General features: G+C 53.3%; 1 protein-coding gene and 1 long non-coding RNA gene across 4 annotated transcripts in view; one reads left to right on the forward strand and one right to left on the reverse strand.

The window, feature by feature from the left end:
* Positions 1-25,688, forward strand: part of Rin3 (Ras and Rab interactor 3) — a 114,830-nt gene that overhangs the window by 70,082 nt on the left and 19,060 nt on the right. For all 3 annotated transcript variants that reach the window (XR_010044811.1, XM_063240903.1, XM_063240902.1), the window contains exons 5-7: positions 5,428-5,519; positions 13,724-15,211; positions 19,930-20,238. Coding sequence is in view for 2 of the 3 variants with exons in the window: in XM_063240903.1 (XP_063096973.1) it covers positions 5,428-5,519; positions 13,724-15,211; positions 19,930-20,238 (1,889 nt within the window). In the remaining variant the exon portion in view is untranslated. The remainder of the gene's footprint in view (positions 1-5,427; positions 5,520-13,723; positions 15,212-19,929; positions 20,239-25,688) is intronic.
* LOC134474165 (uncharacterized) lies at positions 14,935-17,024 on the reverse strand. Its single transcript, XR_010044814.1, has 2 exons — positions 16,460-17,024; positions 14,935-15,756 (listed from the first exon to the last, which is right to left on the reverse strand). It is a non-coding gene; the product is annotated as an uncharacterized LOC134474165 (long non-coding RNA).

A 25,688-nucleotide genomic window follows, 5' to 3' on the forward strand; every position in this document is an offset into this window, starting at 1 on the left:
AGCCACCTCTGCTGAAGCCCAAGCTCAGCCTGCAACCCGCACTCCCACCCCTCAGGACCCCTGGCCCGATGGCCAGGTATGAGTACTCAGGATGGAAGTTGAGACTAACAGCTTCTGCCCCTGTGCCCCTTGGCTGTCTGTGCCAAGATGAGCCTGAGGGGCCAGGTGCCCACCCTCGGGAGCAGAGCTGCAGAAGAGGCTGGGCAGTAGGATGCTGAGGAAAGATGGTGCTGGCAGGGGTACCATGACGAGCTCCCACTGACCGGGCATCAGGCTGTGAGCTGCACACTGCCTCTGTGTTCTTCCCACCCCCTGTCCCGGTCATGCCAGGCTAAGAATCCCACCCCCAGCATTGTGTGGAAGACCTCAGCAGAGCAGCTGGAATGACCAGGAATGACCCAGAAATGACCAGGCTGAGCTACATGTGAACCCAGTGTTCTGACTCCTGAGCCCCAGTTGCTCCTGCACACAGAGCAAACTGTACTTAGACCATGGCCAGTGGGGTGCATGGTGCCCCCAACAGCCTCTGCCCTCATATGTGGAATTTTAGCCAGGGCAGACTTCGTGGGAAAGATCTGGCATGGGAAACTGCAGCAGCCTCAGGACATAAGAGCCGCAAGATGACTGGAAGGCCTCAGTGTCTGCGCCTGGAGCTGCAGGGGCTTCCTTTCACAGGTGCTGGGAACCGTGCTGCCGCCCCTGGTCAGATGGCCCACAGCAGAGCAGTGTGGCCACAGCAGCAGTGGCACTGAAAGAAGGGAGAGCAGGGGCCACTTAGGGGCCACTGTGGCCTCCAGGCCCTACGTGCCAGGCTAGAAGTTCGGGCAGTCACAGCAAACTGGGGAATGGGGTTGGGGGGACTGCGAGGTGTTGGGGCTTTTAACCTGGGTGACAGGAGGATGACTGTACCTGACTGCCAGCCACTCTGCTCTGCCCCTCACTGGATTCAGTACAAGTCTGGACAAGGGGACTGCTCAAAGTGAGTGTCACTGCCCAAAATGAGGAAGGAGGGAGGTGCCCTGGGGCCTGCCCTCCCTAGGAGACGCCCAGCGTCAGGACTGAGCCACCATCCTCCTAGCCTGGAGAAGGGTGCTGCTCGCTGATCGGCTTCACTTTGGAAGGACGCTCTGAACCCTGTGCCTGGGAGCGTCTGTTTATAGCTGGTTGCTCAGAAGTGCTGATGGGCTGAGACTTGGAACTGGCATAGTGGTGTGGCCCTGTGGGACAGAGCTCCAGGTAATTAGCATCAGAATGGAATCAAATTGGCAGGTGGCCAGTTGGTATCTGGAGAACTGGAGGAATGACTTTTAGTATTGGAAACACCTTCCTCCCTAGGGATCATAAATTCAGTTTAATGGATCACGACTGGCTTTTTTTTAAAATGAAAATGTAAATTGTGCTAGATCATAGAGTGTGTCTCATGGACTTGGAATAAGATTGTGTTGTTAAACTTTTAGGTGTGTGTGTGTGTGTGTGTGTGTGTGTGTACATGCTGCTCCATTCCCGGATCTGACCCTTGGGCTTGGATGTGGAAATCTACTTCTAGCCACTACCCCAGGGAATGCTGATCTGTGTAGTCTGCAGAGTATGGACAGGTGTTGGGGAAGCAATGGGGTGCCTTTTGGTGTTTGGTTTTCAGTGTATGTTCCAGTGGCTACCTAGCATCCCAGCACCCTCTCTAAAAGACCTTCCCGGCTCTTCCCAAGATCCACAGGCTTATCAAATAGGCCAGACATTTTTATCCCAGTCTCAGGTGCCTGTCTTCTCTATCTTCACAGCCTTCTAAGATTTACTTAGGCAGAGCGAGTTGCCACTGAACCCCAACTTTATCACTGAGCTGGGGGTACAAGTAAGACCCCGAGGTGGGATTGGAGGAGTGGGGTGTAAATGGTCGTTGTTCTCTTAGAATCAGGAAAAGCAAGCAGCTCTGTCAGCTTGGGTTGTTTTTTACTGGCATGTATTGGTACAAGCTTAGGGGAGGGCGTCAGTTTGCAAATACCGTCATTTCTTAACATCTATATCCCAGTGGCTCCACACACTCACAGGTTAGAATCTACCCAACAAAATCCTAAGCAAATTGATGTGATAAGCTTCTTCTTTGCAGCATTGTTTAGTATAGTGGCAATTTGGAAATAATTTTTTTTTCTAAAATTGAACCAAGTCCAGGGGTTAACAGCATAACTCTGGGAACAGTCGGTTGCATTCAAGTTATGCATCATCACCTACAAGCTGTGGGATGGAGGAAGCCATGAAGTCTCTCTGTGCCTCAGTTCTCTCAGCTCTGAAATGTGTTTAGGGAAATTACCTGTACCATGGAACTGCTGAGAACATTTAAGAAGCTGACCTATACCAATCCCTGAGTAAATTCTGTAAGTGCTAGCATGAAAGAAAGGAAAGAGAGAGAGAGAGAGAGAGAGAGAGAGAGAGAGAGAGAGAGAAGGAGGGAAGGGAAGGGAAGGGAAGGGAAGGGAAGGGAAGGGAAGGGAAGGGAAGAGAAAGGCTTAATATCCATCAGAAGAAGAAAAATAAGTTTAAGCCCAGCCTGGGCAAGTTAGTGACATAACAAGACCCTGTTTCAAAATAAAAATAATAATAGCTCAGTGTGAAAGCTTGGGTTCAATCCCCAGTACCACAAGAGAAAGAAAGACAGGGACAGAGACAAAAATGACAGTTGCCATTTGGAATACTTTGCTGCATAGAAAGGAAAGAGGCCAGTTTGCACTCACAGGCTTGTGAAATGTTCTCTGGCCACAGCTCAACCGTCATGTGAAGAAAGCAGGCTGCAGAGAAATGGATGTAACAAAGCACTGTCTTTGCTTTCATAAGTGGTGTGTGTGCACATATGTCCAGGGAAGAGAAGGGCCAGGGAGGCCACTTGCCCTGCCTGATAGGACAGTGGGACTCCAAAAGGGTGGTGACCTGCATGTTTTATTTTAAACATTTCAGTATTAACTCTGTTACAGTGAGTACATATTTCTTTTCTAATTTAAAAATTCTAGCCAAGCGTGGTGGCACATGCGTATAATCCTAGGCAACAGGATTGCCATGAGTTTAAGACCAGCCTGGGCTACACAGCAAGACCCTGTCTCAAAAACAAAAACAAACAAACAAACAAAAATAGTAGGACTGAGACGTATGTAACTCAGTGGTAGAGCACTTGCCTAGCTTGTATTAGGCCCTGGATCCCATCCCCAACACCACACACAACACTAATGTCTTCAAAAAATCTATCACTTTAAACAATGGAGACAGTGGTAGTGCCAACATCAGAGGGTCATCATAGGGTCAGGTTAGGTGCAGTAGCATAGGTAAAGCTCTTAGTACTTGATTGATAAAATTCAGTACATGGTAGTTCCATTTCTCTTTTTTAAAAAAATAGCATTTATGACCCTGGTTTCCTGATTAAAGCTCTTGTCTTGGCTGGATGGTCTTGAGCAAGTCTCTTTGCTTCTCTGAGCCTCTGTGTCACCCAGTGTGGAAAAGGTATTAAAGTCTTCCTGCGGGGTTGCTGTGATGTACTAACACCATCATCTGACAGAAGGCCTACCCTGCAGTAGATGTCAACAGACACTCACATCTCATACGTGCTGTTCTTGGCGTGGAAAGTGGTGGCCCCTGGATCGAGTGTCAGACTGGAGCTGCGTGGAGAAGCAGAGATGGTTAAAACCTTTGCACACCAGGCCAAGAGAAAGAAGTCCATGGGGTGGGATGAATCTAAGCAGATGTGGGTAGAGGGGATGAGGTGGCTGTTCCTGCTCAGAGATGAGCAAGGCACATCCGCTGTGGGACAGCTAGTGAACTGGGGTGGCAGTGGGGAGACCCACCAAGCTGGGGAAGGATCTGGGGGAGTATACTGAAGAGGTACAGCAGGGACCAGACTGAAGGGCCTTGGGTGCTGGGCTGCGAGGCTGGATGTGATCTGCAGCTGCCTCAAGTTCCTCAAGGACTGAGGGATGGGGTGTCAACAGATTGTGTTGGCGGCAGGGGCCGGCAGCAGATGAGATGAGTGACCTCTGCTGGCTATTGTAATAGTCACTTTGCTGGTGACTGGAACCCATAGGAAACCCCGCCCACAGGCCAGACAGCCACATCGATAAACTGAGGCAGCTCAGGGGTGAATTTTGTCACCCTTCCAAATAAGAGATGAGGTGGTGGTAGAAGACCTGGTCCTGCGATGGCCACGGAGCTCTGAAAGCCTGCCCAAAATGGGGCCCCAGGTGGCCTCGGGTTCACAGGAGAACCACACAGGTAACCCAAAGGTCAGCTGGCAACCTGACTTGTTTCATAGTAGAGGAGCCAAGGCCACGGCCAGGTCTTCACAGAAGGGCCCAGAACCTTGTGCAGCCCCACCTCATCCTGCTCTTCGTCCCTCGTGAAAGTGCAGTCCTCAGGCAGGTGCACGGGCAGTCTCTGCTTTCGTTCCCGAGTCTTGATGGGTTCATTTAGCAAACACTCTGGGTCTCCGTGGTGTGAACTGCACACATGGCTGGTGCTGGGGAACAATGCCCTGCCCTGCCAAGGGCTCACAGGGCACCCAGCCTGGGCGACAGGGAGAGGAAGAGTGAAAGGTTGCGGGGTGATGGCCCCAGGATGGATGGGATTTTAGTCCTTGGAATCAAGGTGTGGGCAAGGTAGACAGGGCATGAACCAGCGAGGTAGAACAGGTCACCACAGCAGCTGCCACCTATCGAGGTGGCTGTCGTGGTCCTCTCCATTCTCATTGATTCCCATTTTCATTGAGGTGAAAATATTGCTCAGAGGGCAGCGTGGGTGGTTAGCAGGCTTTGAATGCCTGCACAAGACAGAATTGGGACTGCCTTCCCCTGCTACCCCCATGAGCAGGCTGGGCTGGAAGGCAGGAGGCCTGGGGCACTCTGCACTCTTCCAAAGAAATACAAACAGAGCTCAGATGTTGTGGGCTCTCCTCACACATGGGCCGCAATGCAGGCTGTTCTTGTGGCTGGGACATGCTGCTTTCCTTCTCTGGACCTAAGTTTCCCCATCTGTCTGAACTGCTTCTGAGGATCTTTGGATGGAGCCCTGAACAGGTCCCCTTTCAGACCCCAGGAGACAGCTGGAGCCAGAGGCTGTGCGCTCGCCAGGGGTGCCAGGAGCAGCAAGGTCAGAGGGCAGGAAGCGTGGGTCACTCGCCTCACCCTAAATAGCACCTGTCCCAGCAGGCCAGGAAAGCAGACAGAATCGAGACCCTGCCCCACTCCCGGAGGCCTCCCAGCACTCTGTCCCTGATCTGCATGGAACTCTCTCAGCCTCAGCCCTGGCCTTGGCTCCAGGGACATTTCCAGAGTTGAGCAGACCCCAAAGCCTCGGGACACAGGGTTCTTCCTTACCAGCTGCAGGTTTGGGTACAGAGGCGGTGCACCTCAGCCCCCTCCCCAGGCCTGACCTGTGCCCCTTGTGTCTTCACAGAGACTTACTGCCCTTCACGCTGCGGCTGCCCCAGGCCATCCTTGAGGCCAGCAGCTTCACAGACCTCGAGACCATCTCCAACCTGGGCCTGGGTAAGTCCTCTCTATGGGAGCAGATGGGACTAAGGGCAGAGGGAGGCCCCTTGTGCTGAGACCAAGCTGGACCCTCAGTCCCCGCAGCTATGGGAGCACACGCTCTCAGCCCAGGCTGCTGAACGCCATTGCAGGGAGATCTGTTGCTTCCGGCCAGCTGCCCAGGAGGGCCTGATGCACGGCCTGTTTGTCACACAGGGTGGTGGCCCACTTGGGACCATAGAGGCTGAATATATTAGGCTCTAGGCAACGATGGGCCAAGAACAGAGCCCTTTCAAGTGGTGGCAGAGTCCTCCCAGTCTGTCACAGCCCCGGTCTCCAGCCCTGTCCACATCAGAAGGAACAGCAGCGTGGATGTGATGATGATCTGGAGCTGGAGCCGGCCCCTCACCCCCTTGGCCTGCCCCTGCCCACCAACTGGCCCTAAGCTCACCGCCCCTTTCACCTTGGAGCTTTGAGGAACTCGGAGGGAAGATGAAAAGGAGCAGGAAGAGGGACTGGCCACTTGTGATCTAGAGCCTTCCAAAGAAATACAAGCAGAGCTCAGATGTTTTGGGCTCTCCTCACACATGGGCCACAATGCAGGCTGTAAAGAGAGGGAATTGGCCAGTGCTGAGCTAGACTAGGGCCTCACTATGCTGCCCCCGGGAAAACCAAGATCTCCAAGCCCATAGCTGCTGAGGAACTCATTAGTCACCTGTATGCTGGGGACAGAAAGTTTACTACAAGTGATCAAGGGCAGCCACTTTGGCAGCCTCTTCAGTGCCTAGGCAGAGGCTCAGAACCTCAGTACCCCAGCCAGGTCATGTTTATGAACAAAGCAGGTCATCCCTAAATCTTTAAGACACTTTGACACTTGTGGCTGACACATGCCTACACCACCACAGGGAGCAGAAAAGGTGATGTCCGAGGGGCAGAGCCAGGACACGGGAAGTCAGGGGCAGATGTGGGGCTAGGGACAACTTCCTAGCTCCTAGGCCAGGCTGCTGTCTCCAATCACAGCTTAGTGGGACTTCTGAACAGCACTGCAAGAGATGCCAAAGACAGTTGGTGGTTAGGGGCCAGGAAATAGCAGGGTTCAGATCCTTGGAGTTGACATCCAGTGAGCATCAAACTATTTCCTAACCTCTCTAGCTGTGTTGACTCATCCCAGCCTTAACCCTGTAGAGTAGGGGCTGTCGATATAATCCACACCGTCAGGCAGACAAACGGCTGCAACATGTCCAGTGGCAGAGCTGGGGTTTGAACCCTGACTGTTTAGCTTCAGCAGCTGCCGCATCTCACACTGAAAGCTTTATCCAGATTCTGCTAGGCTAATGTACGAAGTTTATAAACCTCATTTGACATTGAAAATAAGCACTGAAGTATAAGGCTTCCCTCGTCCCCCGCAACCCTGAACCTGGTTGCAGTCCAGAGTTTATAAATCGTAATCTTAGGGAAAAGTTATTAGAAGTCTCACGAGTAAATTCCAATCTACCACTTCCAATGCAGTCCATGGTGAGAAGAAAGATGAACGTATCTGCAGTTATGGGGAACCAACGAAAGCCAACTAGGACAAAGGCCATGACCCACGGCCAATCCCAGTTTTAATAGTTCATGAAGAGGGGGTGGCTCGGGGTAGAGTGAGTGTAAGAATGGCAAAAACTATGGGAATTCTGCCAGCTGGGCTAGGTAGGAGGGGCGAAGGCACCTCTGCAATGTGCAGAGAGGTATGCGGAAAGAATACGGATTCCTGTTAACAGGCAGCCTCTAATTTTGGAGGAACCTGCATAACACAGTTTGAGGAAGTATCTTGTGTTTTGGGTCAGCTGCCTGAGCTCTGATGTTGGCCTGATCTGCCCTGGATGCTCACTGCTTCTTTCTCGAAGCTGCATCCCAGCGGACAGCCGACAGCATGGCTCAACAGCGTGGCTCCCTCGGCCTAGGAGGGAGCTGTCGGCCGGGGCATCTCAGACCAGTCACTTTGCTTTGCATTGCTTCCCCCGCATGGAAGAGGCAGAGCATTTCCCTAGCCAGCTCTGTGAGTATCAGTCCATCGGAGTAGAGCAACGGTGAACCAAAGTGGAGCCTAATTGTCTCCTCTCAGGGGCGCCGTCTCGGTGGTCCTCCACACTGGAGTTCATACACCAACCCTCCCCACACTGATATTTTAATTGTTGGACTTTTACCCTCCTGGCAGCTTAGAGGTAGGACAGGTGGCAACTTCCTGGGGTCTCAAATGACATGGCTGATGCTTTTTGACCCCTGCAAAGCACTGGCTTGTATAATAACCCTTGCATAATCTAAAGACAGAATATACATTTTTAAGATAGCAATGCAAGTTTTAGCCAAGCCACAACCTTGTCCCAAGTGCCCCAGATAGGAAGGAACAAAGCTGGGGTTTGCACTGAGGGCACCTGCCTCTGCTCACTGATTCTCCATTGCTCTGTGTGAGACTTCATGACCTTCTCTGTTGTTTTTGCAATAATGGCTACTTTGGAGGCCAAGTTGGTAGGACAGCAGAGATGTGAGGCCTCCATCAGTGTTGGCCGCTGCTTCCCATATGCCACGTGGGGTCCAGGCAAGTGTCCCTGGCAGTCCCTGCCCAGGCTCCCTGCAGCTTTCTTTCACTGGAGAAGCCTGATTACTCCATGACCTAGGAGCACAGTGGGCCTGAAACAAGCTGCTCCTCCTGGGGGACCTTCTTTCCTGCCTGGAATGGCAGAATTGCACCCTGGCTGGGCTCGACCTCAGGTACAGCGTGGTTGTGGAGAGGGGCTAGGTCACCTGGGAAGCCAAGGGCAATTCAGACTCACCTGTGGACACACACTCCCTCGAGAAGCGAACTTATGTGAAATCTGAGTATAGGGCAGCTTAGGAGCTGGAGGGTTCTGTTCAGACTTAGTGTCCTCAAGTTCTCAGGACATAAAGTCAGGGTCACCAGATTGATTTTGTCCCCCGCACCCCAGGAAAGGTTGAATTTCCAGTCCATCCCCCTATGGATGGAGACCGGGGACAAGGAAGCACATCCTCTCAGAGGCCAGAGGCCTGACCTCCCCCGGCCGGTGCAGGAGTGGACCTCACAGTCTTCACCTGCAAAAGTAGCAATAAATATGAAAACGGTGGCATCTGCCAGAGCCCTAGGCATCACACCCACTGTGCCCAGCCCCTCATGCATTTTACTAGGCAAAGGTCTCTCCTGGCAGAGGGTCCAAACCCACTCAAACTGCCCGGATGAAAAGAAGGACTCTGGGAAATGCAGGTGAAAGGTCTCCTGGGTTTGGGGGCAGCAGCCAGCTGCTGCATGCACACGCCAGCCCCCCACCTCCTCTCACGCCTGCTCCCTGACTCCAGCCAGCCCCACCTGGCCCCTGTGGCCCACACAGGTTCACCGGGGGCATTTGGTGAGCACTTGCTAGCCTTGAGCTGAGAAATGGAGAAGGGTCCTCATCAGATGCTCCTCTGGCATTGTCAGTATTTCCGGGAAAACCAAAAGGACACTAAGAGGCAAATTCACAGTTTAGGTGTACACAGACACTATTTCATTTCTCTTCCCCAAACCCATTTCCATGTGAGGCCTTGGAAACTCACAGAATCTAAAGATCTTACTCAGCCAGAAGCAGAAACAAGGCTCTGACACCTCATTTCAGCGAGGATGAACCTGGGAAGTGTGCCTCTCGGAGAAAGAAGCCAGACCACCAGGCACATGTCTGGCTTCGTCTGGGTAACAGGTTCAGAACAACAAATCCAGAGACAGAGGCACGTTGATGAGTCCCAGGGGCCCTGGGCATAGGGTTCCCTGCTGATGAATAGGATCCCTCGGGGGTGATTAAAATGCTGTAAAATTGATTGTCATGACAGTTGCAGAACTCTGTGAATATACTAAAAGCCGCTGGTGTGTTTTCTTAATGGATGAATTATGTGAATGATATTTCAGTGCAGTCGTTAGGCAAGAAAGCAATCAGTAAGGAATGGCTTTCTGCATTAGGACATAAAAGAAGATGCACTCACATTTGGAGCTTTCTGAGGTTGGACTCAGTGCCCTTTGTACTCCCTGCCACCTGACCCTCAGCCACCTCTGCTCGCTCCTCCTTGTTCCTCGGCTTTCCCCTCCCCCTCCCGTCCAGGGGAGGACAGCATGGTGGCCATGTCCTGCAGAAGCCTGGATTTGGAGTTGGGAGAGGGAGGACAGAGAGCCCTACCCTCTGCATCCTCCCCTGCGCGTGCTTCTGTGTGTGTGTGTGTGTTTTTTTTTATCATTTGTTTGCTTTTATAAAAGCCCAGTAGATTTGGTATGTTTATTTGTTTCTAACTGACAAGATCAGAAAAGGAGGAGGATGAAAACCACGCATGACCCCTCAACTGCTGCAGAAATGCAGTTTTTCTCTTCACTTTTGGTTTTGTTTTGCTGGAAAATGCTTGTGGCTTTCAGTTTTTTTTTCCCCTCACACCCAGAGTCAAGGAGTGTTTAGTTAAGGGATGTACTGGATTTGCATCCCCCCTGGAAATCTTGCAGTTATAATAAGTTTTTGAGGCATATGTGTTTCTTATCCTTAGTGCCAACAACTTTATTTCCCTGGCACCCTACTCATATTTTTTTTGGAGGGGAATGAACCCTGCTGTCTAGACACGAATAGTATGGCTGAAACAGAGCTGTTCTTTGGCAGTGGGACACCGTGTGATGCCTCGGAATGTCTGTTCCTGAGCCGGTGTAAGCAAGTCCAAATCTGGACTTGGACAAGCCAGCATCCCACAGGGCAGGCTATATAAGGTGTAATCTTGAACTTCAGGAATTTCACATTCCTTGGGGCCACAGAGCTAACGTAGGGAGTATTCAGCACTAATCTTTCATGCAAATGGAACTTAGAGAATAAGGGTTATTGGCAGTGGGTCCTCAAACCCATCTGCAGTACATATACGTGTAATAGTTTAAAAACATGTTGGAAAAAAGGCATATGTTCTCTAGCTGTTCCATGTCTGCATGTGGCTTGCTTTTTCCTTTACATCATACAATGAGAATTCCTCTAGTTATTAAAGATTCACTGAAATGTGAATTTGAATGACTAACAGTCCATCTTTGGGATGGCCCAGAAATATGCATTCCCTGTAGTAACTGGACTTTCGAGCTGTTGTCGTGGCATCTGAAGTGCTTTGCTGTCCCCATTCTGCTGCTGCTTGCCCAGGGATGCCAAGGGTAAAAATTTAATTTGCTCTCAGGCAAACAGCCAGTGCCTGGCCTAGCCAGGCCCTCCGAGTGTCCTAGGAGTAGACACCTACTCCTGGTGGAAAATGTGCTGTTCGGACTGGCCCTGCTGTCTAGCGAGATGTGTCCCCTGTAGACACAAGGCAGGGCCAGAAAAGTGACTGCTCCATTCGGAGGGCAGCACAGAGGCAGCAGGGGAACATGCCACCCTCCTCCGCCTCCTCTTCTTCCTCATTCTCTTCCTTTCCATCTCCTCTCCCTCCTCCTTCTCCTCCTGTTTCTTTGGTGTGTGTGGTACTGAGGCATCGAGGATTAAACACAGAACCTCCACACTGAGCAATTTCCCTGCCCATTTTTTATTCTGATACAGGATCTCGTGCAGGGGTCAAACTCTCCACCTCCTGCCCCGGCCTCCTGCTGCCACACCCAGCTAGGACAGGACCTTCTTACGGGAACCTTAGCAGCTGAGACAAGTCTTGGCATGGTGCCACTAGGCACTGGAACGCACAGCTTTGCCAACCACTAGGATTGCATGGCACAGCGTTCCGCTTCTCTGGCCTTGGTCTCTGCAGACTGCAGAGAAAGTTACCCACTTCCTTTTTCTTTTTTTTTTTGTGTGTACTGCCAGTGTGTTCCCCAGCAAGGCCCCAGACCCATGTTGCAGCACCTCAGCCCCCAGCTTCCCCTCCCCTCAGAGCAGCACTGACCTGGAGGACTGTCCCCTGCCACCTGGCCTATCTTGAGGAGCGGCGCAGCATCCTGGGCACTGAGCACATTTCCCTGAAGCTCAGGGTCTGCTCCGCTCCTGCTGAAATCCAAGTGAGTGGTGGAAAAGGTGCTGTGTGGCCTGGCCCTGCTGTCTTGGAGCGGCTGTCCACATGCAGGGCATTCGCTTATGGAGCTCCTTAGCCCTCCTTTGGCTTGCTCTCACTGTCCTGGCTCCTCACCTCCCCAAGCACGGGCCATGCCCAGCTTGAAGTAGGAGCTAACCTGTGTCCCTTCTCCCAGAGCCCTGCCTCTCCTCTGGCTGAGCTAATCCACCCGGGCTGGTGGTGGACTCATCTGTACCGAGCACTGTCTTGGGATCTAGAGATCCACAGATGGAGGAGGCATTGGTGCTGTCTTCTGGAAGGACAGAGCCTGGTAAAGAGAGCCAGACAACAGCAGAACATTGCTCTCCCAATGCTGGTCACTAGAGTCAGAGTGTACACCAGAGCTGGGGGACACGGAAGAACAACGGTGAGACCTGGATGTGTCATTAAGCCTGTACTAAACAGGTAACATGTGTGAAAGATGAGTAAGCCATTGCAGGTGAAGAAAGTGGGAAAAATTCCAAGCAGGGGAACAGCTTTAGCCAGGATGTAAAGGCAGAGCAGTGGAGGAAGTGGAGAGCAACAGACAGAGTGAGTGGGCTGAAGAGTCAGTAGATGATTCCAGAAAAAGATTTTCACAGGCCAGAGCCCACAGCCCTTGATGATCTAGGCAAAATCTCTGCCAGGGCCGGGTGAATGGTGAATCTACTCTCCTTCCCGTTAAGGGGTGCACATAGCTGGATGAGTCACTGCTAACTCTCAGTCCTGGGATTACACCCCACTTACCTTCTTTGGGTTTGTGACCCTCTGACCATGAGGGGGGCCAAGGCCCACATCCTTGCGAGTGTCCCTATCTCAGAGCCAGCACAGGCTCTGCAATCCTCCCCCCATCCTGTGAAGCCTCCTTTGTTTCAACATCAAGAGCCTGTTGTGTTTTTACCACATCCCCACTCTGGGTCAAGCCATCATCATCACTGATGCCCGGAGAGCACCCCAGATGGGAAGTGTTGCAAGTTCCTGCAAAGGAAGGCCACACAACACAGCGGTTGAACACGGGAACCCTAGGACAAGTGTGACCCCACTCAGATTCCAACCCCCTCACTTACTAGCAATGTGATCTCAAGTGAAGGCTTTGGTATCTATCCCTGGGTCTCCTTTTCAACTGCAAAATGGGAGTGAAGCGTAGGATCTGGGAACAGTGAGGTGGGCCATGCAGAGCAGTGGTCCACAGGGTGCCACCCAGCCAAAACTTTTCAAATGCTCCTGATATTACTTGCTGACGAGTCCCTCCCAGCAGTCCTGGGTGGGAGGTTGGCCCCACCATTCAGGAGGAATTCTGCTCTTCCTGGTTAATTTCCTTCCCAGTATTAAACTTACAGTGAATAGGACCTGCTCAAGTGGCGTGTGAGTCAGCTGAAACTATTCCCAAGATGTCACATCCATGTGTCTTTTTTGGGAGGGCGGGGGGTCCTGAGCCTTTATGGTTACTTGATGGGATGCGGTACCCAGAGACCAAGAATTCCTGAACCCAACCTGCCTTGGTGGCTGCAGCCATGGACTGGGTCATGAGAAGTGGTCAGCAGATCTCAGTGCTGGACCCAAACATCCAGACCCGCCAGAATCAAGTTGGTTTGCAATAGTCAGGCACCGAGGTGACACTCAGTTCTGGTGCTGCTGGTCACAGACCATAGGTTTGTTTTTCCTGCAGGTAATGACTGCAGTGGACAAAACAGGTCAAAGCACCTTCTCTGATATAATTGTGTTCCCTCCTCTGAGCCCTCTGATGTGAGACCTCATTTTTGAGATGATTGAGGGCTAGAGGAGTAGAGCACCCTATCTTGTGCTCCCGGCTGGGCAGCTACAGGGGCTCTAGGCCTCCAGTCCCTCCTTCCCACCCCATGCCATTCCCACACACGACTCCTGCGGCTTGTTTGACTCGGGACAGCCCTTGTTGTCGCCCCAACCCTAGGTCACTGGCGCCCCCCGTGGTGGGCTGTCACATTTCCAGAGCAGCCCCACCTACCTGCTGAGGAGGAAGGTTTGGGGCTTCCCCTCCGAGACAGGCAGGAAGTCGTGGGAGAGGCTTAGCAGCCCAAGAGGGGAAAACAACTCTCCCCAGAGAAGCAAGGTCTGAGCAGCCTCCCAGGCTGCCTCCTGCACATGCCACCCACCCTGAGGACTGACGACCTCTCCCTCTCTGCTCCCCACAGGCTTCTGGGACTCCTCGCTGAACCCCCCAAGAGGAGGTGGCTGCCCACCAGAGCCTCCAAAAGACCCAGCTCCTGGGGGGCCCGTAGCCTCCAGCCTCAGGTCCACAGCCCGTTACGCAAACTGTTCCTGCGAAATTGAGCTGTCCATAGGAAACGACCGCCTGTGGTTTGTGAATCCTGTTTTCATCGAGGACTGTGGCAGCGCCCTGCCTGCTGACCTGTCGCCTCCTGGCAGCTGCCTCTCGTGCCCTGAGGCTGCCACCTCGGACGCTCCTACCTCACCCACCTCCAGGTGGGCCCCTCGCCGCCCACCGCCCCCGCCCCCAGTGCCCTCCCCCCGAACCCCTGTGCTCCCTGCTCCTGCTTGTCCTTTGCCCAGCACCCCCCCAGTATTTGCCCCCCACCTCCCATCCCATGCCCCAGGACCCCCAGACCACCCAAGCCAGCCACCCATGACAGCTTGCGAGAGGCTCCCACACCCCACTGCAGGACTGGGCACCTTCAGGGAACAAGAGATAAAACTGGGAACGGCCCCCACCCCCCCGCAACCAACCCCCACCCCGCCAATGCCCACGAAGAAGAGCCTTCCAGCCGTGCCTCCCAGGAGACGTGTCTCTGAGAGGCTGTCCCTGGAAGACCAGAGTATGGGGGTGGTGGCTGACAGGAACCAGCTGGGCCTTTCCAGGACGACCCAGCTCACCCTGCCTCCAGAAGGGACCTCGGAAAGCCCTAAAGACAATCCTCAGAGTACCACAGGACAAGCCCAGGAAGCAGAGACCAAAACCAGTGATCTGGGCAGCATGCCAGACCCTACCAGGAAGGCCAGACAACCCCCAATCCCACCCCCCAGGAAGAAACGGATCTCCAGGCAGTTGGCCTCTATCCTCCCAAGTTCCCTGGAGAGTGTCAAGTCCCCCACAAAGGAGGTGACCTCTGAGAAACCCACGCCCAGTGCGCCCAGAGAAGGCCAGGGCGCTACCCTGCAGTCTGGAACTTCACAGCTCCATGCCCAGGCTAACGCCTGTAGCCAGAGCTCTGCAGAGTTCAAGGGCTCCCTGGCTTCCCTTCCAGACAGCCTGGGAGTGCCCTCCTCAGCTGTGGACCAGGACTCCTACTCAACCAGCAGTGCAGAGGAGGAGCTGGATTTCAGCAGCCCCAGCGTGAAGAAGAAGCCATCCATGATCTTGGACAAAGCACGCCACCGGCTGAGCTTTGCCAGCTTTACCAACGTCTTCCACGCCTTCCTCTCCAACAACCGCAAGCTGTACAAGAAGGTGGTGGAGCTGGCGCAGGACAAGGGCTCGTACTTTGGCAGCCTGGTGCAGGACTATAAGGTGTACAGCCTGGAGATGATGGCGCGCCAGACCTCCAGCACGGAAATGCTGCAGGAGATCCGCACCATGATGACCCAGCTCAAGAGCTACTTGCTGCAGAGCACCGAACTCAAGGTCCTGGTGGACCCTGCCTTGCACACAGAGGAGGAGCTCGGTCAGTACCTGTTCGGGGCGAGGAGGGAAGGATGGGAGCGTAGACTCGGGATCCCCTATGCACGCCACAGTTGGTTACACACTCTCACCCCTTCTCAGTGTGTGCCCCTCTCTAGCTGCTGCACAGGCGGCTCCTCTGCCACACAGGAGCTGTTACCTACACCCCCCTCTCCCACCCTCCGCAGCACGCAGCCTGCTCAAGCCCATCCTTGTTGCACTCTGCTTCCCAATTCCTTCCTTCTCTTCCTTGATAAACCACTTGCACCCAGATCCTCTTCCAGGGAACTGACCCAAGCCAGCTCTCTACTCTGACCACCTCTCAATCAGCCCCCAACCTTCCCATCCTAGCCGGCCTCTAACCCAGTAACTAGCGAGCCTTTCTGAGTTTGACTCACAATGACATCTATATTGTACATTGCAATCAACTACACACCTATGTAAATGAATCAACCGGACAGGGTGATTCATACCTGTAATCCCAGTTACTCGGGAGGTTAAGTGAAAGGATCTCAAGTTCAAGGCCAGCCTGGGCAACTTAGTGAGAACCTGTCTCAAAATAAAAAATAAAATGGTATAGTGGTGTGCAGATCAGTGATAGAATGCCCCAGAGCTCAAACCCAGTCCCCCGCCCCAACACACACACACACACATCACTGCTATGTGGCTAAAGCACTTGTTAAAACGTGGAGCTGCTGATGGATTAAGTAGTTGGTAACAGTTCCTTGGCACCTTCTTGGGGTCCCCCAGCTCTCTCTTCCCCTGCCAGTAATTAAAGGTCAGTGCTGGGGACAGGAAGGGACATTTGGGACTCTGCAACATAGTCAATTCATTGTAAGTGTTCCTTCCAGAAAGAGCCATGAGTGCTCCCAGCTGGCCACTGGGAGCATAGTGTCTCCAGGCCACAGGACCGATGGGCACTGTAGGTGTGGGCTTGGGAGGTGACACTGAGGTCAGAGGCCAACAGCTGCCTCCCTGGCTGCCATGTGTACACAGGGCCTGACAAGTGGGGGGTTTCCAGGAGGGAAACTCGGGGCTAGCTCGGGCAAGGGTCACCCACAGCAGCCCAGGGATTTATTTCACAACTGGGGGCCAAGGGAGAGCAGCCTTGCTCCCACGGAGCTCTCACTGGGGGATGCTAAGTCCCATGGTGAGCAGACGGTTGACAGAGTTCTGGGCTGCCCAACTCTGCCAGACACAGTTTCATTCTGGGAAAACAGAGGAGAGTAAAACCTGCACAAGTCCCTCTTACCTCTGGGAAGGGTGACGGGCAGCCAGCAGGAGCCTGAGGAAAGGCATCTAGTGAAGTGACACAGTGCAGAGCGCGACGGGCAGTGAGGTCGGGAGACACCTGGGGAGGTGGGTCACTAGGACCTGCAGGCCACCCTGGGGACTTGGCTTTCCTGCTGCGACAGGGTCAAGCCAGCAGTGATGTCTCACAGGTGCCTGAGGTCACTCTGCCTGTGAAGATGAGTGAAACCTGCTCCGAAGCCACTGTCCCCAATCCGGTCGTACAGTGAAGGGTCAGCAAGGGCAGGGGGGGGGCAAGGAGCTGGGATTCCGGTCTGTCCTGAAGGTGGGGTGCAAGACTGGTGGACTGTGGATATGAGCTGAGAGTTGGGTCCCTAAGAGATGCAGCTGTTCCTTCCTGAGGTGGGCCTTGGGGGAAAGTCCTAGGCTCAGATTTGGATAAGTGTCCTTGGAGCTACTTACCAGACACTCCAGTGGGCACGTCGAGTAAGCTGCTGAGATCTGAGCCTGTGGTTCTGGGGTGTGATATAGGCCGCAGATAGACATCTGGGAACTGTCAGCACAAAAGGAGCCACGAGTCTGGTGAGATCAGCGCTGATCTGAGGACAGTGCAGACATGGAGGTTGCGGAAGGGCACGAGGCGCAGGGAGACTCAGAGGAAGCCGGAGGGGCTGAGCTGTACAGAGAGGCGGGCTGGGCTCCCCTGGTGGGAGAAAGCAGTGTGGACACAGGCATAGAGGTGAGAGGATCAGAGACTGCTCTCTCAAGGCCGCGGATCTGGCCTGGAGACCAGTGGGCCTCTGAATGTGCGTGAAGGGACAGAAGAGGGGACAGCGCGGGAGATGAGTCAGGGATGAGTGGTCCAGCCCTGGGCAAGACAAAGGAAGTTAGCACCAGCCAGACCACTGCCAAAACCAGCAGGAGTGATCTGAGCGCCCTGCGGTGGCCAGCTGGTTGGACAGGGACTCACCACAGGGCATCTGCAAAGGCCAACTCTGTCTCAGGTACCCAGATGCCAACAGGTACCAGACGTGGAGTCTGCCAGGCATGACGAGGCGTAGTGTCCCCAGAGCTGGCTCTGGGCTAAGTGTGGGGTAGGGAGGCTTCTAGGCAGAGAGAAGGGGACACCAAAGAAGGGCAGGGCTGCAGCTGCAGGCAGCAGGTGGGAACAAGACTGAGTGGCATCAGCAGGACGCACTAGCTGCGTTCCAGACCTGCACACCTCAGCCTTATGAGCAGCTGGGTCACTGCTATATCCGGGAAGCCGTGGCTCGGGGCTCGGTAACCTGGCCATGAGGACACAGAGGTAGCAGTAGAGCACGTTCAGACCACACAGTGGCATGTCCAAGAGCAGATGCTCTGCTGCTCTGTCCCCACCCAGGACCTGCCTGTGCCCAGGGGGATCTGGGGAACCTAAGTCACATAAGGCACTGACCTTCCCTTTGGCATTAGGGTAAACGGCACAAGGAGCCATTGAGACACAGTCCTGGCATGTGTCTGTGGCCACAGAGGGCAGTCTGGAGAAGTGGTGCCCCTAGGAAGCCAGGGCTCTCTGATGTGAGAGCCTGAGGACCAGCACAGCCCTCTCCTTATGCAGAGTGGAAAATAGGCCCTTCCATGGGAAGAAACGCAGTCAGGGTCACAGAGGAGCCCGGGGCAGCGGGAAAGAAAGTCCCTCCCCAGTCTGTGCTCTCTGTGTTCTCCTGATGGAGGGGATGAGGGAGATGGCAAGACGGGACCCAGGACAGCCAGGACTGACTGCCAAAGCCAGACAAGAGCAATCCCATGCAGGGAAAGCTTGTCTGGGTCTCTACTGAGGATCAGCCACAAGACTCAGCACAAGTCTCCCCAGGGACAGGGCAGCCCAGGCATCTTCCATAGGGCAACACTGGGACTGACCCTGCTGGGGGAGTAGCCGCATCCCTCCTGGAGATGTGATGGGCTAAAAACAACTTCCTGGAAGTGTTTTCCTACTGTCACCAGAAGCAGCTGATCATCACTGTGGTGTCAGGCAGATGCGACTCCAGGTCCTTGTTTGGCCTCCTGTCAGAGCCTAGGTATTTCCATTGGCAGGGGGACCATGTACCGTAAAAGACCCATTGCTGTGGGTGTAAGTTATCCCATTGTCCTGCTGCTTTCTGAAGCAACTCTGGAAGTGCTCTTTCATGAATGTCTTTATGAGACGTGGTCCAAAATAAGAGTAAGCGCTGCGGCCACATGCCATCCGACAGACGGGCAGGCTCGTGGACACATAACAGTCTGTCACCTACCAGATTCACCAGGACTGTGCAACTTCTAGCTCTTCCCCAAAGTCAAAATGACTGTGAAAGGGATACATTTTAAATTGATTCAGGACCTTGAGGCAGCCATGACAGTATAACCAAAGCCCTCATGAAGGAGGACTTCCAAAACTGCTTCAGAAGATGGCAAGAATAATAAGATAAGTGTGTTCAAAATGAGGGGGAGCACTTATGGGAATTCATGGCAATGTGTCTTTTATTGTAATAATGTTTTTAAAAATTTAAACATCTGTCATATTTTCAGTCACACCCTATAGAGTTATTGTGATCAGAGTTCACTGATGCTCCCTCCCCAAGTTGAGCAGGACTGCTGCTTGGATCAGAAGATATTTCAATGGCAAAGGGCAAGCAGAGGCAGGTGCAAAGGCCCTGGAGAAGGAACAAGCTGGCAGAGAGGAGGAGAGGCCTGAGCACAGGGAGCATGCAGAGCTCCAGTGAAAAAGGTTGCGGGCCAACCACAGCAAGCCTCACGGACCACAGGGAACACTTGGGCTTTGATTTGATTGTGCTGTATACTGCTTAGTTTTCCCTGGTACCAGGGAAGCTCAAGGAAGGTTTATTTGGCTCATGGTGGTAGAGATTTCTGTGCGTGGCAGGCTGGCTCCAAGACAGGACCATCGGGGCAAGGGACTGTCATATTCAAACATGCTGTGACAGAGGCAAGAGGCGCCTGGTCTAAGCTGGGCAAGAGACTGTGGGGCAGCCTGACCAGCCCAGGTCAGGGCAGTAGCCATGGAAGTGATGAGATCTGGGGTGTGGTATATTTTTGAGCTGAGTCAAATAGACAAGGGTCTTCAAAGAGAGGTCAAGAATAAATCCACACATCATTTACAGGGCATCCAGGCCCTCGGCATACAGCTGGCCAGGTTGTACACTGCAGAGCTCCAGAGTAACTAGTGTGCACTGCATTGGTGAGCAGCCCTGAGGCTCACCCTGTGCCAGGCCCTGTGAACAGCATAGCATGCAGTGTCCAGTTACTTGAGTCACTGGGGCTCCTGTGTCTGTTTGTCCCAAGTGTGGTTCTACTGGATTTAATCCCTGTGTCAGACATGCTGAGGCTGAGTGAGGCCTACAGGGACCAGGACAGGGGAGGGTGTGCTGCTGGGCAGCAGGGCCGCATGGCAGGACCCCTGCCACTGATGCCCTCATCTTGTGCTCTGCCCACCTGCAGAAGCCATCGTGGAGTCAGCCCTGTACAAGTGCGTCCTGAAGCCCCTGAAGGAAGCCATCGACTCTAGCCTGCACGAGATCCACAGCAAGGATGGCTCCCTGCAGCAGCTCAAGGTGAACCAGCAGGTGGTCCTGGCCACTACCACCACCGATCTGGGCGTGACCACCAGTGTGCCCGAGGTGCCCATCCTGGAGAAGATCTTGCAGAAGCTGGCCAGCATGCACAAGGCCTACTCCCCCGAGAAGAAGATCTCCATCCTGCTCAAGACCTGCAAGCTCATCTACGACTCCATGGCGCTCGGCAACCCAGGTAGGTGGGGCTCTCCCCCTGGGTGGCCAGCTGCCTTTGTTCCTGCTAAACCCTGGTCTGCACAGGGCGGTCTGCATCCAAATTTCTCCTTTTTTAATGAGAACAGTGGTCATAACAGGGTTGGGGCTTTCCCTTGTCCAGGATGACCTCATGGCCCCCTACATGTGTGGTGACCCGATTTCCAAATAAGGTCACGTTCTTCAGTACTGAAAGTTAGTCCTTGGGCGTGTGGGTTTGGGAGTGGATCCATTTCAGCCTGCTGTGCTGACCTCGAGTGGGTTCCGTGGTCTAGTCAGCTGTAGCCAGCTGGAACTGGCTGTTGAGAATTGGCCACATTTGTCTGTCAGGTGGCGACTGGCAGTGGCTTGTGCCGAGGCTCCTGGACCACAGCTCTTGGTCCTGTATCAGGGTCATGGGGGCTTGTGCCCAGGCCCATCGCTGGGGCCAGGAGATCAAGCGCAGTCTGCCAAGCCTGCTCGGTCCTGGCCTGAACTTTCAGGCTGTTGCTGGTACATGTCATTGTTTGTTCTGTCATAAGATGAGCCCTGATTTGGAGAGAGGAACCCTTGCTCATGCAAAGTTGCACTGCAAGGGGTATAGACATAGGGAGAGGAGTGCTAGGGACACCAGCATTCCTCCCAGTGGGTCAGAATAGGCATCACCACACCGTGATGCACACCCCACCTGTCTGCTGGATGCCCAGGCACAGTGGGCAACCTGAAGTAATGAAGAATGGGGAGATTCTCACCTCTAAGGCTGAGGACATAGCTCAGCAGGTATAAGCACCTGCATGGCAAGCACGAGGTTATGAGTTCAGTCCCCAGTACCAAAAAAAAACTCAAAAGATTCTCACCTCTATGGCAATACAGACTGGATTCAGAACCTCGGTTTGTATGACCTTGAAGGATTTCCTTAGCCCATTAAGACCAATGTCCTCATCTGTGGAAGCTGCTTTACAGAGAGTGGAAGCTAAGACCTCCATGGCCCAGAAGCTGTGCTCAGTCACTGAGAATATGGAAACAGCCTGTGTATAATGTTGGCTTCAACGCTTCGGCTTGCAGGTGCAGCTGTGGCTGCCTGAGGAACAGGGTTCTCTCCTCCCTTGGAGAAAGGCAAGCCCGTGGGCCATAGACCAACAGAGAGGGATGTCAGTTTTGGATGTGGCCCAAGATAGGCTCTCTCCTTCTAGAAGAGCTTCCCTGGGTACAGGCCCAGTGCCAGGTCAGAGTCACTTTTTTTTGTGCTAAACTAATTTGTGTCCCATGATGACAATGAATGTTATTTCCCAAAGGCAGTGCCACACTTAGAAATACTCATGGACTCTTTCTCATCATGTTGGAAATGTGCAGAAACAAAAGGCGATAGTAGACATGTGGGGTCACAAAGGCTTTCTCTTCACAGGGTGGAGGATAGATTTGGACATCAGGTGCCTTATGCAGCCTGCAAGCCAGTGAACAGGCCAAGAATGCAAGCACAACCAAGTACTCACCTTTAAAAAATACCCACAGAAATAAGGCAGGGTTAGCAGGCAGCCTGCAGAACCCAGAGCTCTCAAAGAGATGGGTGTGGGCAGCCCTAGGGTCTGGAGCCCTGGGCAACCTGGCCTGCCTGAGCAAAGCACTAGCAGGAACAAGCCAGGAGCCTTCTGAGACTGAGCGAGCAGTTCTGGTCTGCAGCAGGATGGGCAGAGGAACATCAGAGAAACTGGGTTGAGGCAGAAAGGAGACAGAGCCCTTCACTGGGGGCAGCCTCGCCCAGAGGTACATAGGCGAGCAGACCCACGTTTCCATCCCAGCTCCACCCCCTAGCTGCTGGGCAGTTCAGATGACCTAGTGCACAGTCTGCTTCGTCCCAGTTAAAGGACACAGTGTTCCCCACCTTTGGGCCTCTTGAAACCTAGAGGAGCCTGCAGTTGGCAGGTTGCCTGGCAGCCGCACTTCCTAATGACAGGTGTCCCCTTCCCTGTTTGGGTCTTTGAAGGAATCATTTCCCCCAAGTCCTGCAGAGCTGTAAGGGCTGTAGGCAGAGTCAGGGCCAAGGGTGCACCAGTGCCCTCACCATGCTCCCGTAGCTTGGCTAGGAAAGAACAGTTCCCTTCTCAGCAAGCTCTGTTTTCCCAGAAGCCTCTGGCTTCCTGGAATTCTTTTAAAACCCCAGTCATGTGGGTGAGGTTCCAACCATGTGACCTTTGCTATCCCTGGATCTGACTACTAAAAAGTTACCCAGAGCAGGAATGGGGGAGGGAGTGGCTAATTTTGAGAGGAGAGGAAGGTAAAGAAGGGCAGTCAGTGGAACCGGCAAGCTGGGGACAGCAAGTGGGGGACAGCAGATGGGGGACAGAGTGGAGAAGGGGAACTGTAATCTCTGCTGACTTAGAGATCATCCAGCCAGCAATTCTGAGCTGTGATTACGAGGCCAAGGTCAGGGCTCTGCGTGAAGGTCTCCCACTAGAAACCAATGGCTTCTCACCAAGGGACTGTGATGAGTGCCTTCCACCACTGGCTGGGCACTGGACTGGGAGTCCAGTGATGCTCGGTTTATTCTCAGCCGCTGGCAGATTGGAGACACACACATGCACACACACCCCAGAGCCTCAGCCACTTTGACGTGTGGGCCTGGGTTTGAACCTTAGCTTCCTTGCATGGCCCTGGACAACAGACCACAGGGCTCCCCTACCGTGCACATCACGCCCGCAGGACATCCCTGAGCTGCACGGGATATCGAGTCCTCCTGCCCCCGGCTCAGTGTCCCCATCCATAATGAAGCTGGGAACTCCTCTGGAGGCTCCGGTGAGGAGACCCCAGTGTGTGTCAGTGCTCAGGGGTCGGGGTACAGCAACCACCGCCTCACTCCACCTTCCCTGATGTGCACTGGCTCCCCAACTGGGTTTCACAGGGCTCTCGGGGCTACTAAAAAAACACCAGATGGCAGGGCCCAGCACCAGCCTTGCTGGACCTGTTCTACACACGGGCTCTGCATGGGGTTTTTGTCTGAAATAAATAGTTCTACTGCTATTTTTAAAAAGTCTTTCCCTTGGAAATAACTTCAAACTTCAAACACACCCAAGAATAGAAGCAGTGCGCTGACGTAGGCACACGTGCGTACTATTGTGAACTGTTACTCTTTCCCCGGCCACCCTCTCTGTCTCTCTCTGTGTAATTCTTTTCTGAATCGTATAAAGGACAGAGCGCTTACATACTCTGGGCTGTTTGTCCGTGGACACCTTCTTGAGTGTGTCATGGAATCTCCATAAGCACTAAGGCTGCACACCGGTGCACACCCACCCAGGAGCCGTCTGTGTCAGAGGTGTGCATTGCTTTTTATCTCAGCTATCAGATTGCCTCTCGGTTGAATAAGTTCCTCGCTCACACCTCCCCGCTCCAGGGAAGGATCCTGCCAAGGGCCAGGTATTCCATGTAGCAGGCGCGCCTTCTGCCTCCCTTCCTTTGGAATATATGCATAGTCTGTCTTTGTCACTTATGACATCGTTAGTTTTGAGATTGTCATGCAGACTTCCTTCCCCGCCCCCTGCTTTTTCCTTTACATGAAAGTTCCCCATTTTGTGTTTGTCAGATGTTTCTTCATGATTAGATTGAGGTTTCGCCTTCTCAGCCACATCCCCACTGACTCGTATTCTCTTCTGACTTTGACACGGGGTGGTTTTAGGACTAGGGCCCCAGGCCCTGGACCCAGAGCTGTGTCCTGTGCAGAGTTCCCTGTGGCTTTTGCCATCTAGAGCATGGTGATTCAAAATGAGGTCCAGAGACCAGCAATCCAGCACTGCAGGAGCACTGAGGAGCCCTTCAGGCCCCACGGGGAGGCAGAGTCTGTGTCCTCTACTAAGAGAACAGCCCCTCGCACCACCGTATGTCCACCTGCCCCGTGCTGCCTTTGGTCTTCCAGGAAAGACACCCCTGCCTGTCTCTCCTATGGCTATGATGGTGTCATTCTTGTGTGGCCCACTGAAAACAAGACTAAAATGGGGGGGGCTGGAGATATAGCTCAGTGGCACAAGTGCCTGCCTGGCAAGTATGAGGTCATGAGTTCCATCCCGGTACAAAAAAAAAAAAAACATAGACTAAATGGAGCCTGACTGCAGGCGAGACCTATTAGAAGAATGAAATCGTGTGACCTTGGAAGCACAAGGTCTGAGTTCCCTGGCCATGCTGTCTTTTGCGTCGAGATGATGCTGTTCCAACACTGAATTATCTCGCCCTGTGCCTCTGCTTTCATCACTGTCCTAACCAGCCAACTAGGTATAGCCACACACTTAATAATGGCAGTGGCGTATGTTTCCCACAAGGGCCGTGTAAGGTCCCAGTCAGGCAGGTTGGGGAGTTTGCAGAGGCGGAAAACCTGGGATAAACTTGCCCTCCATCCGCACTCTTCAAGCTTCATGAAGCTTGGTGAGAGCAGATTCATCTCTTTTTACTTCGACCAACAAGTCATTCCCACCTCTTTGATGACTAAGGCCAAGCACTGAAAACCAGGAGAAACAGATCCGAGCCCAGGAGTCCTCTGGGGTGGTGAGGGGATACAGCGTCAAATCCACCAATGAAAATAAGTAGCAGGAGATACCGGGGTGTTGAGGTGCACAGGCTGCCCTGGAGCCTTTAGTAATGTGAAGCACATGGGCTTCCAGAAATGCCACCCAGTTCTAGTCCCAGGATATGCGGTGCACATGGCCAGGTGGTTGGATGTGGGGCCAGCACAGGTGGTGATGGGGCCCAGTTCCCTTGACATCCATCTCCCAGCAGAGACTATGAGGTCCAGGGGTTGTGGCTGGTTCAGGCAAGGCCAGGGCTGGTAAACTGGATGGGAGGAAGGTTCTAGATGGGGACCCCAAGAGCCATAGGACATTACTGAGAGTGAAGAAGCCAGAGAGGAGGTCAGGCTGTTGGTTTTTAAAAATCTATGCTAAAGGGTTGGGGATTTAGCTCAGCGGCATAAGCACCTGCTTTGCCAGCAGGCGGTCGTGAGTTCGATCCCTGGTACCAATAAAAATGCAAAAAAAAAAAAAATCTATGCTAAAACAAAGCCTAAAGTGATTAGTCATGACAAAAGTTCTTCATATTTATTGTTGAAAAGTTGATCGGTGGTAATGTTTTTGAGAAATTCTTTCTAGCCTTAGCTGATTGATAGATAAATAGAAAGACATACAGACAGTTAACTAAGGAAATTCTGGCTGCTGTAACATCTAAAGTCCACCCCCTGTAACTCAGCTCACTTCTCACTCATGCACAGCTGAATGGGGGCTGCCATATTGTCACGCTGAAGGAGGTGGTTTAGGTCCCCCAGGCACTGATGTCTGCTGACACAGAGATTCAGGCCTCATTTTTCACCCCACAGCGCAGCTGGAGTTGAGCCCCTCTGAGATGTCATGCGCTGAGGTTTTTGGGACACATTGCCCTCTTGTACTTCATAGCAATCAGCTCTAACAGCAGGTAGAC

The sequence above is a fragment of the Cavia porcellus genome, unplaced genomic scaffold, assembly GCF_034190915.1.
Source record: "Cavia porcellus strain 051 isolate PalLab524CR breed Dunkin Hartley unplaced genomic scaffold, mCavPor4.1 scaffold_31, whole genome shotgun sequence".
NCBI lineage: Eukaryota > Metazoa > Chordata > Mammalia > Rodentia > Caviidae > Cavia > Cavia porcellus.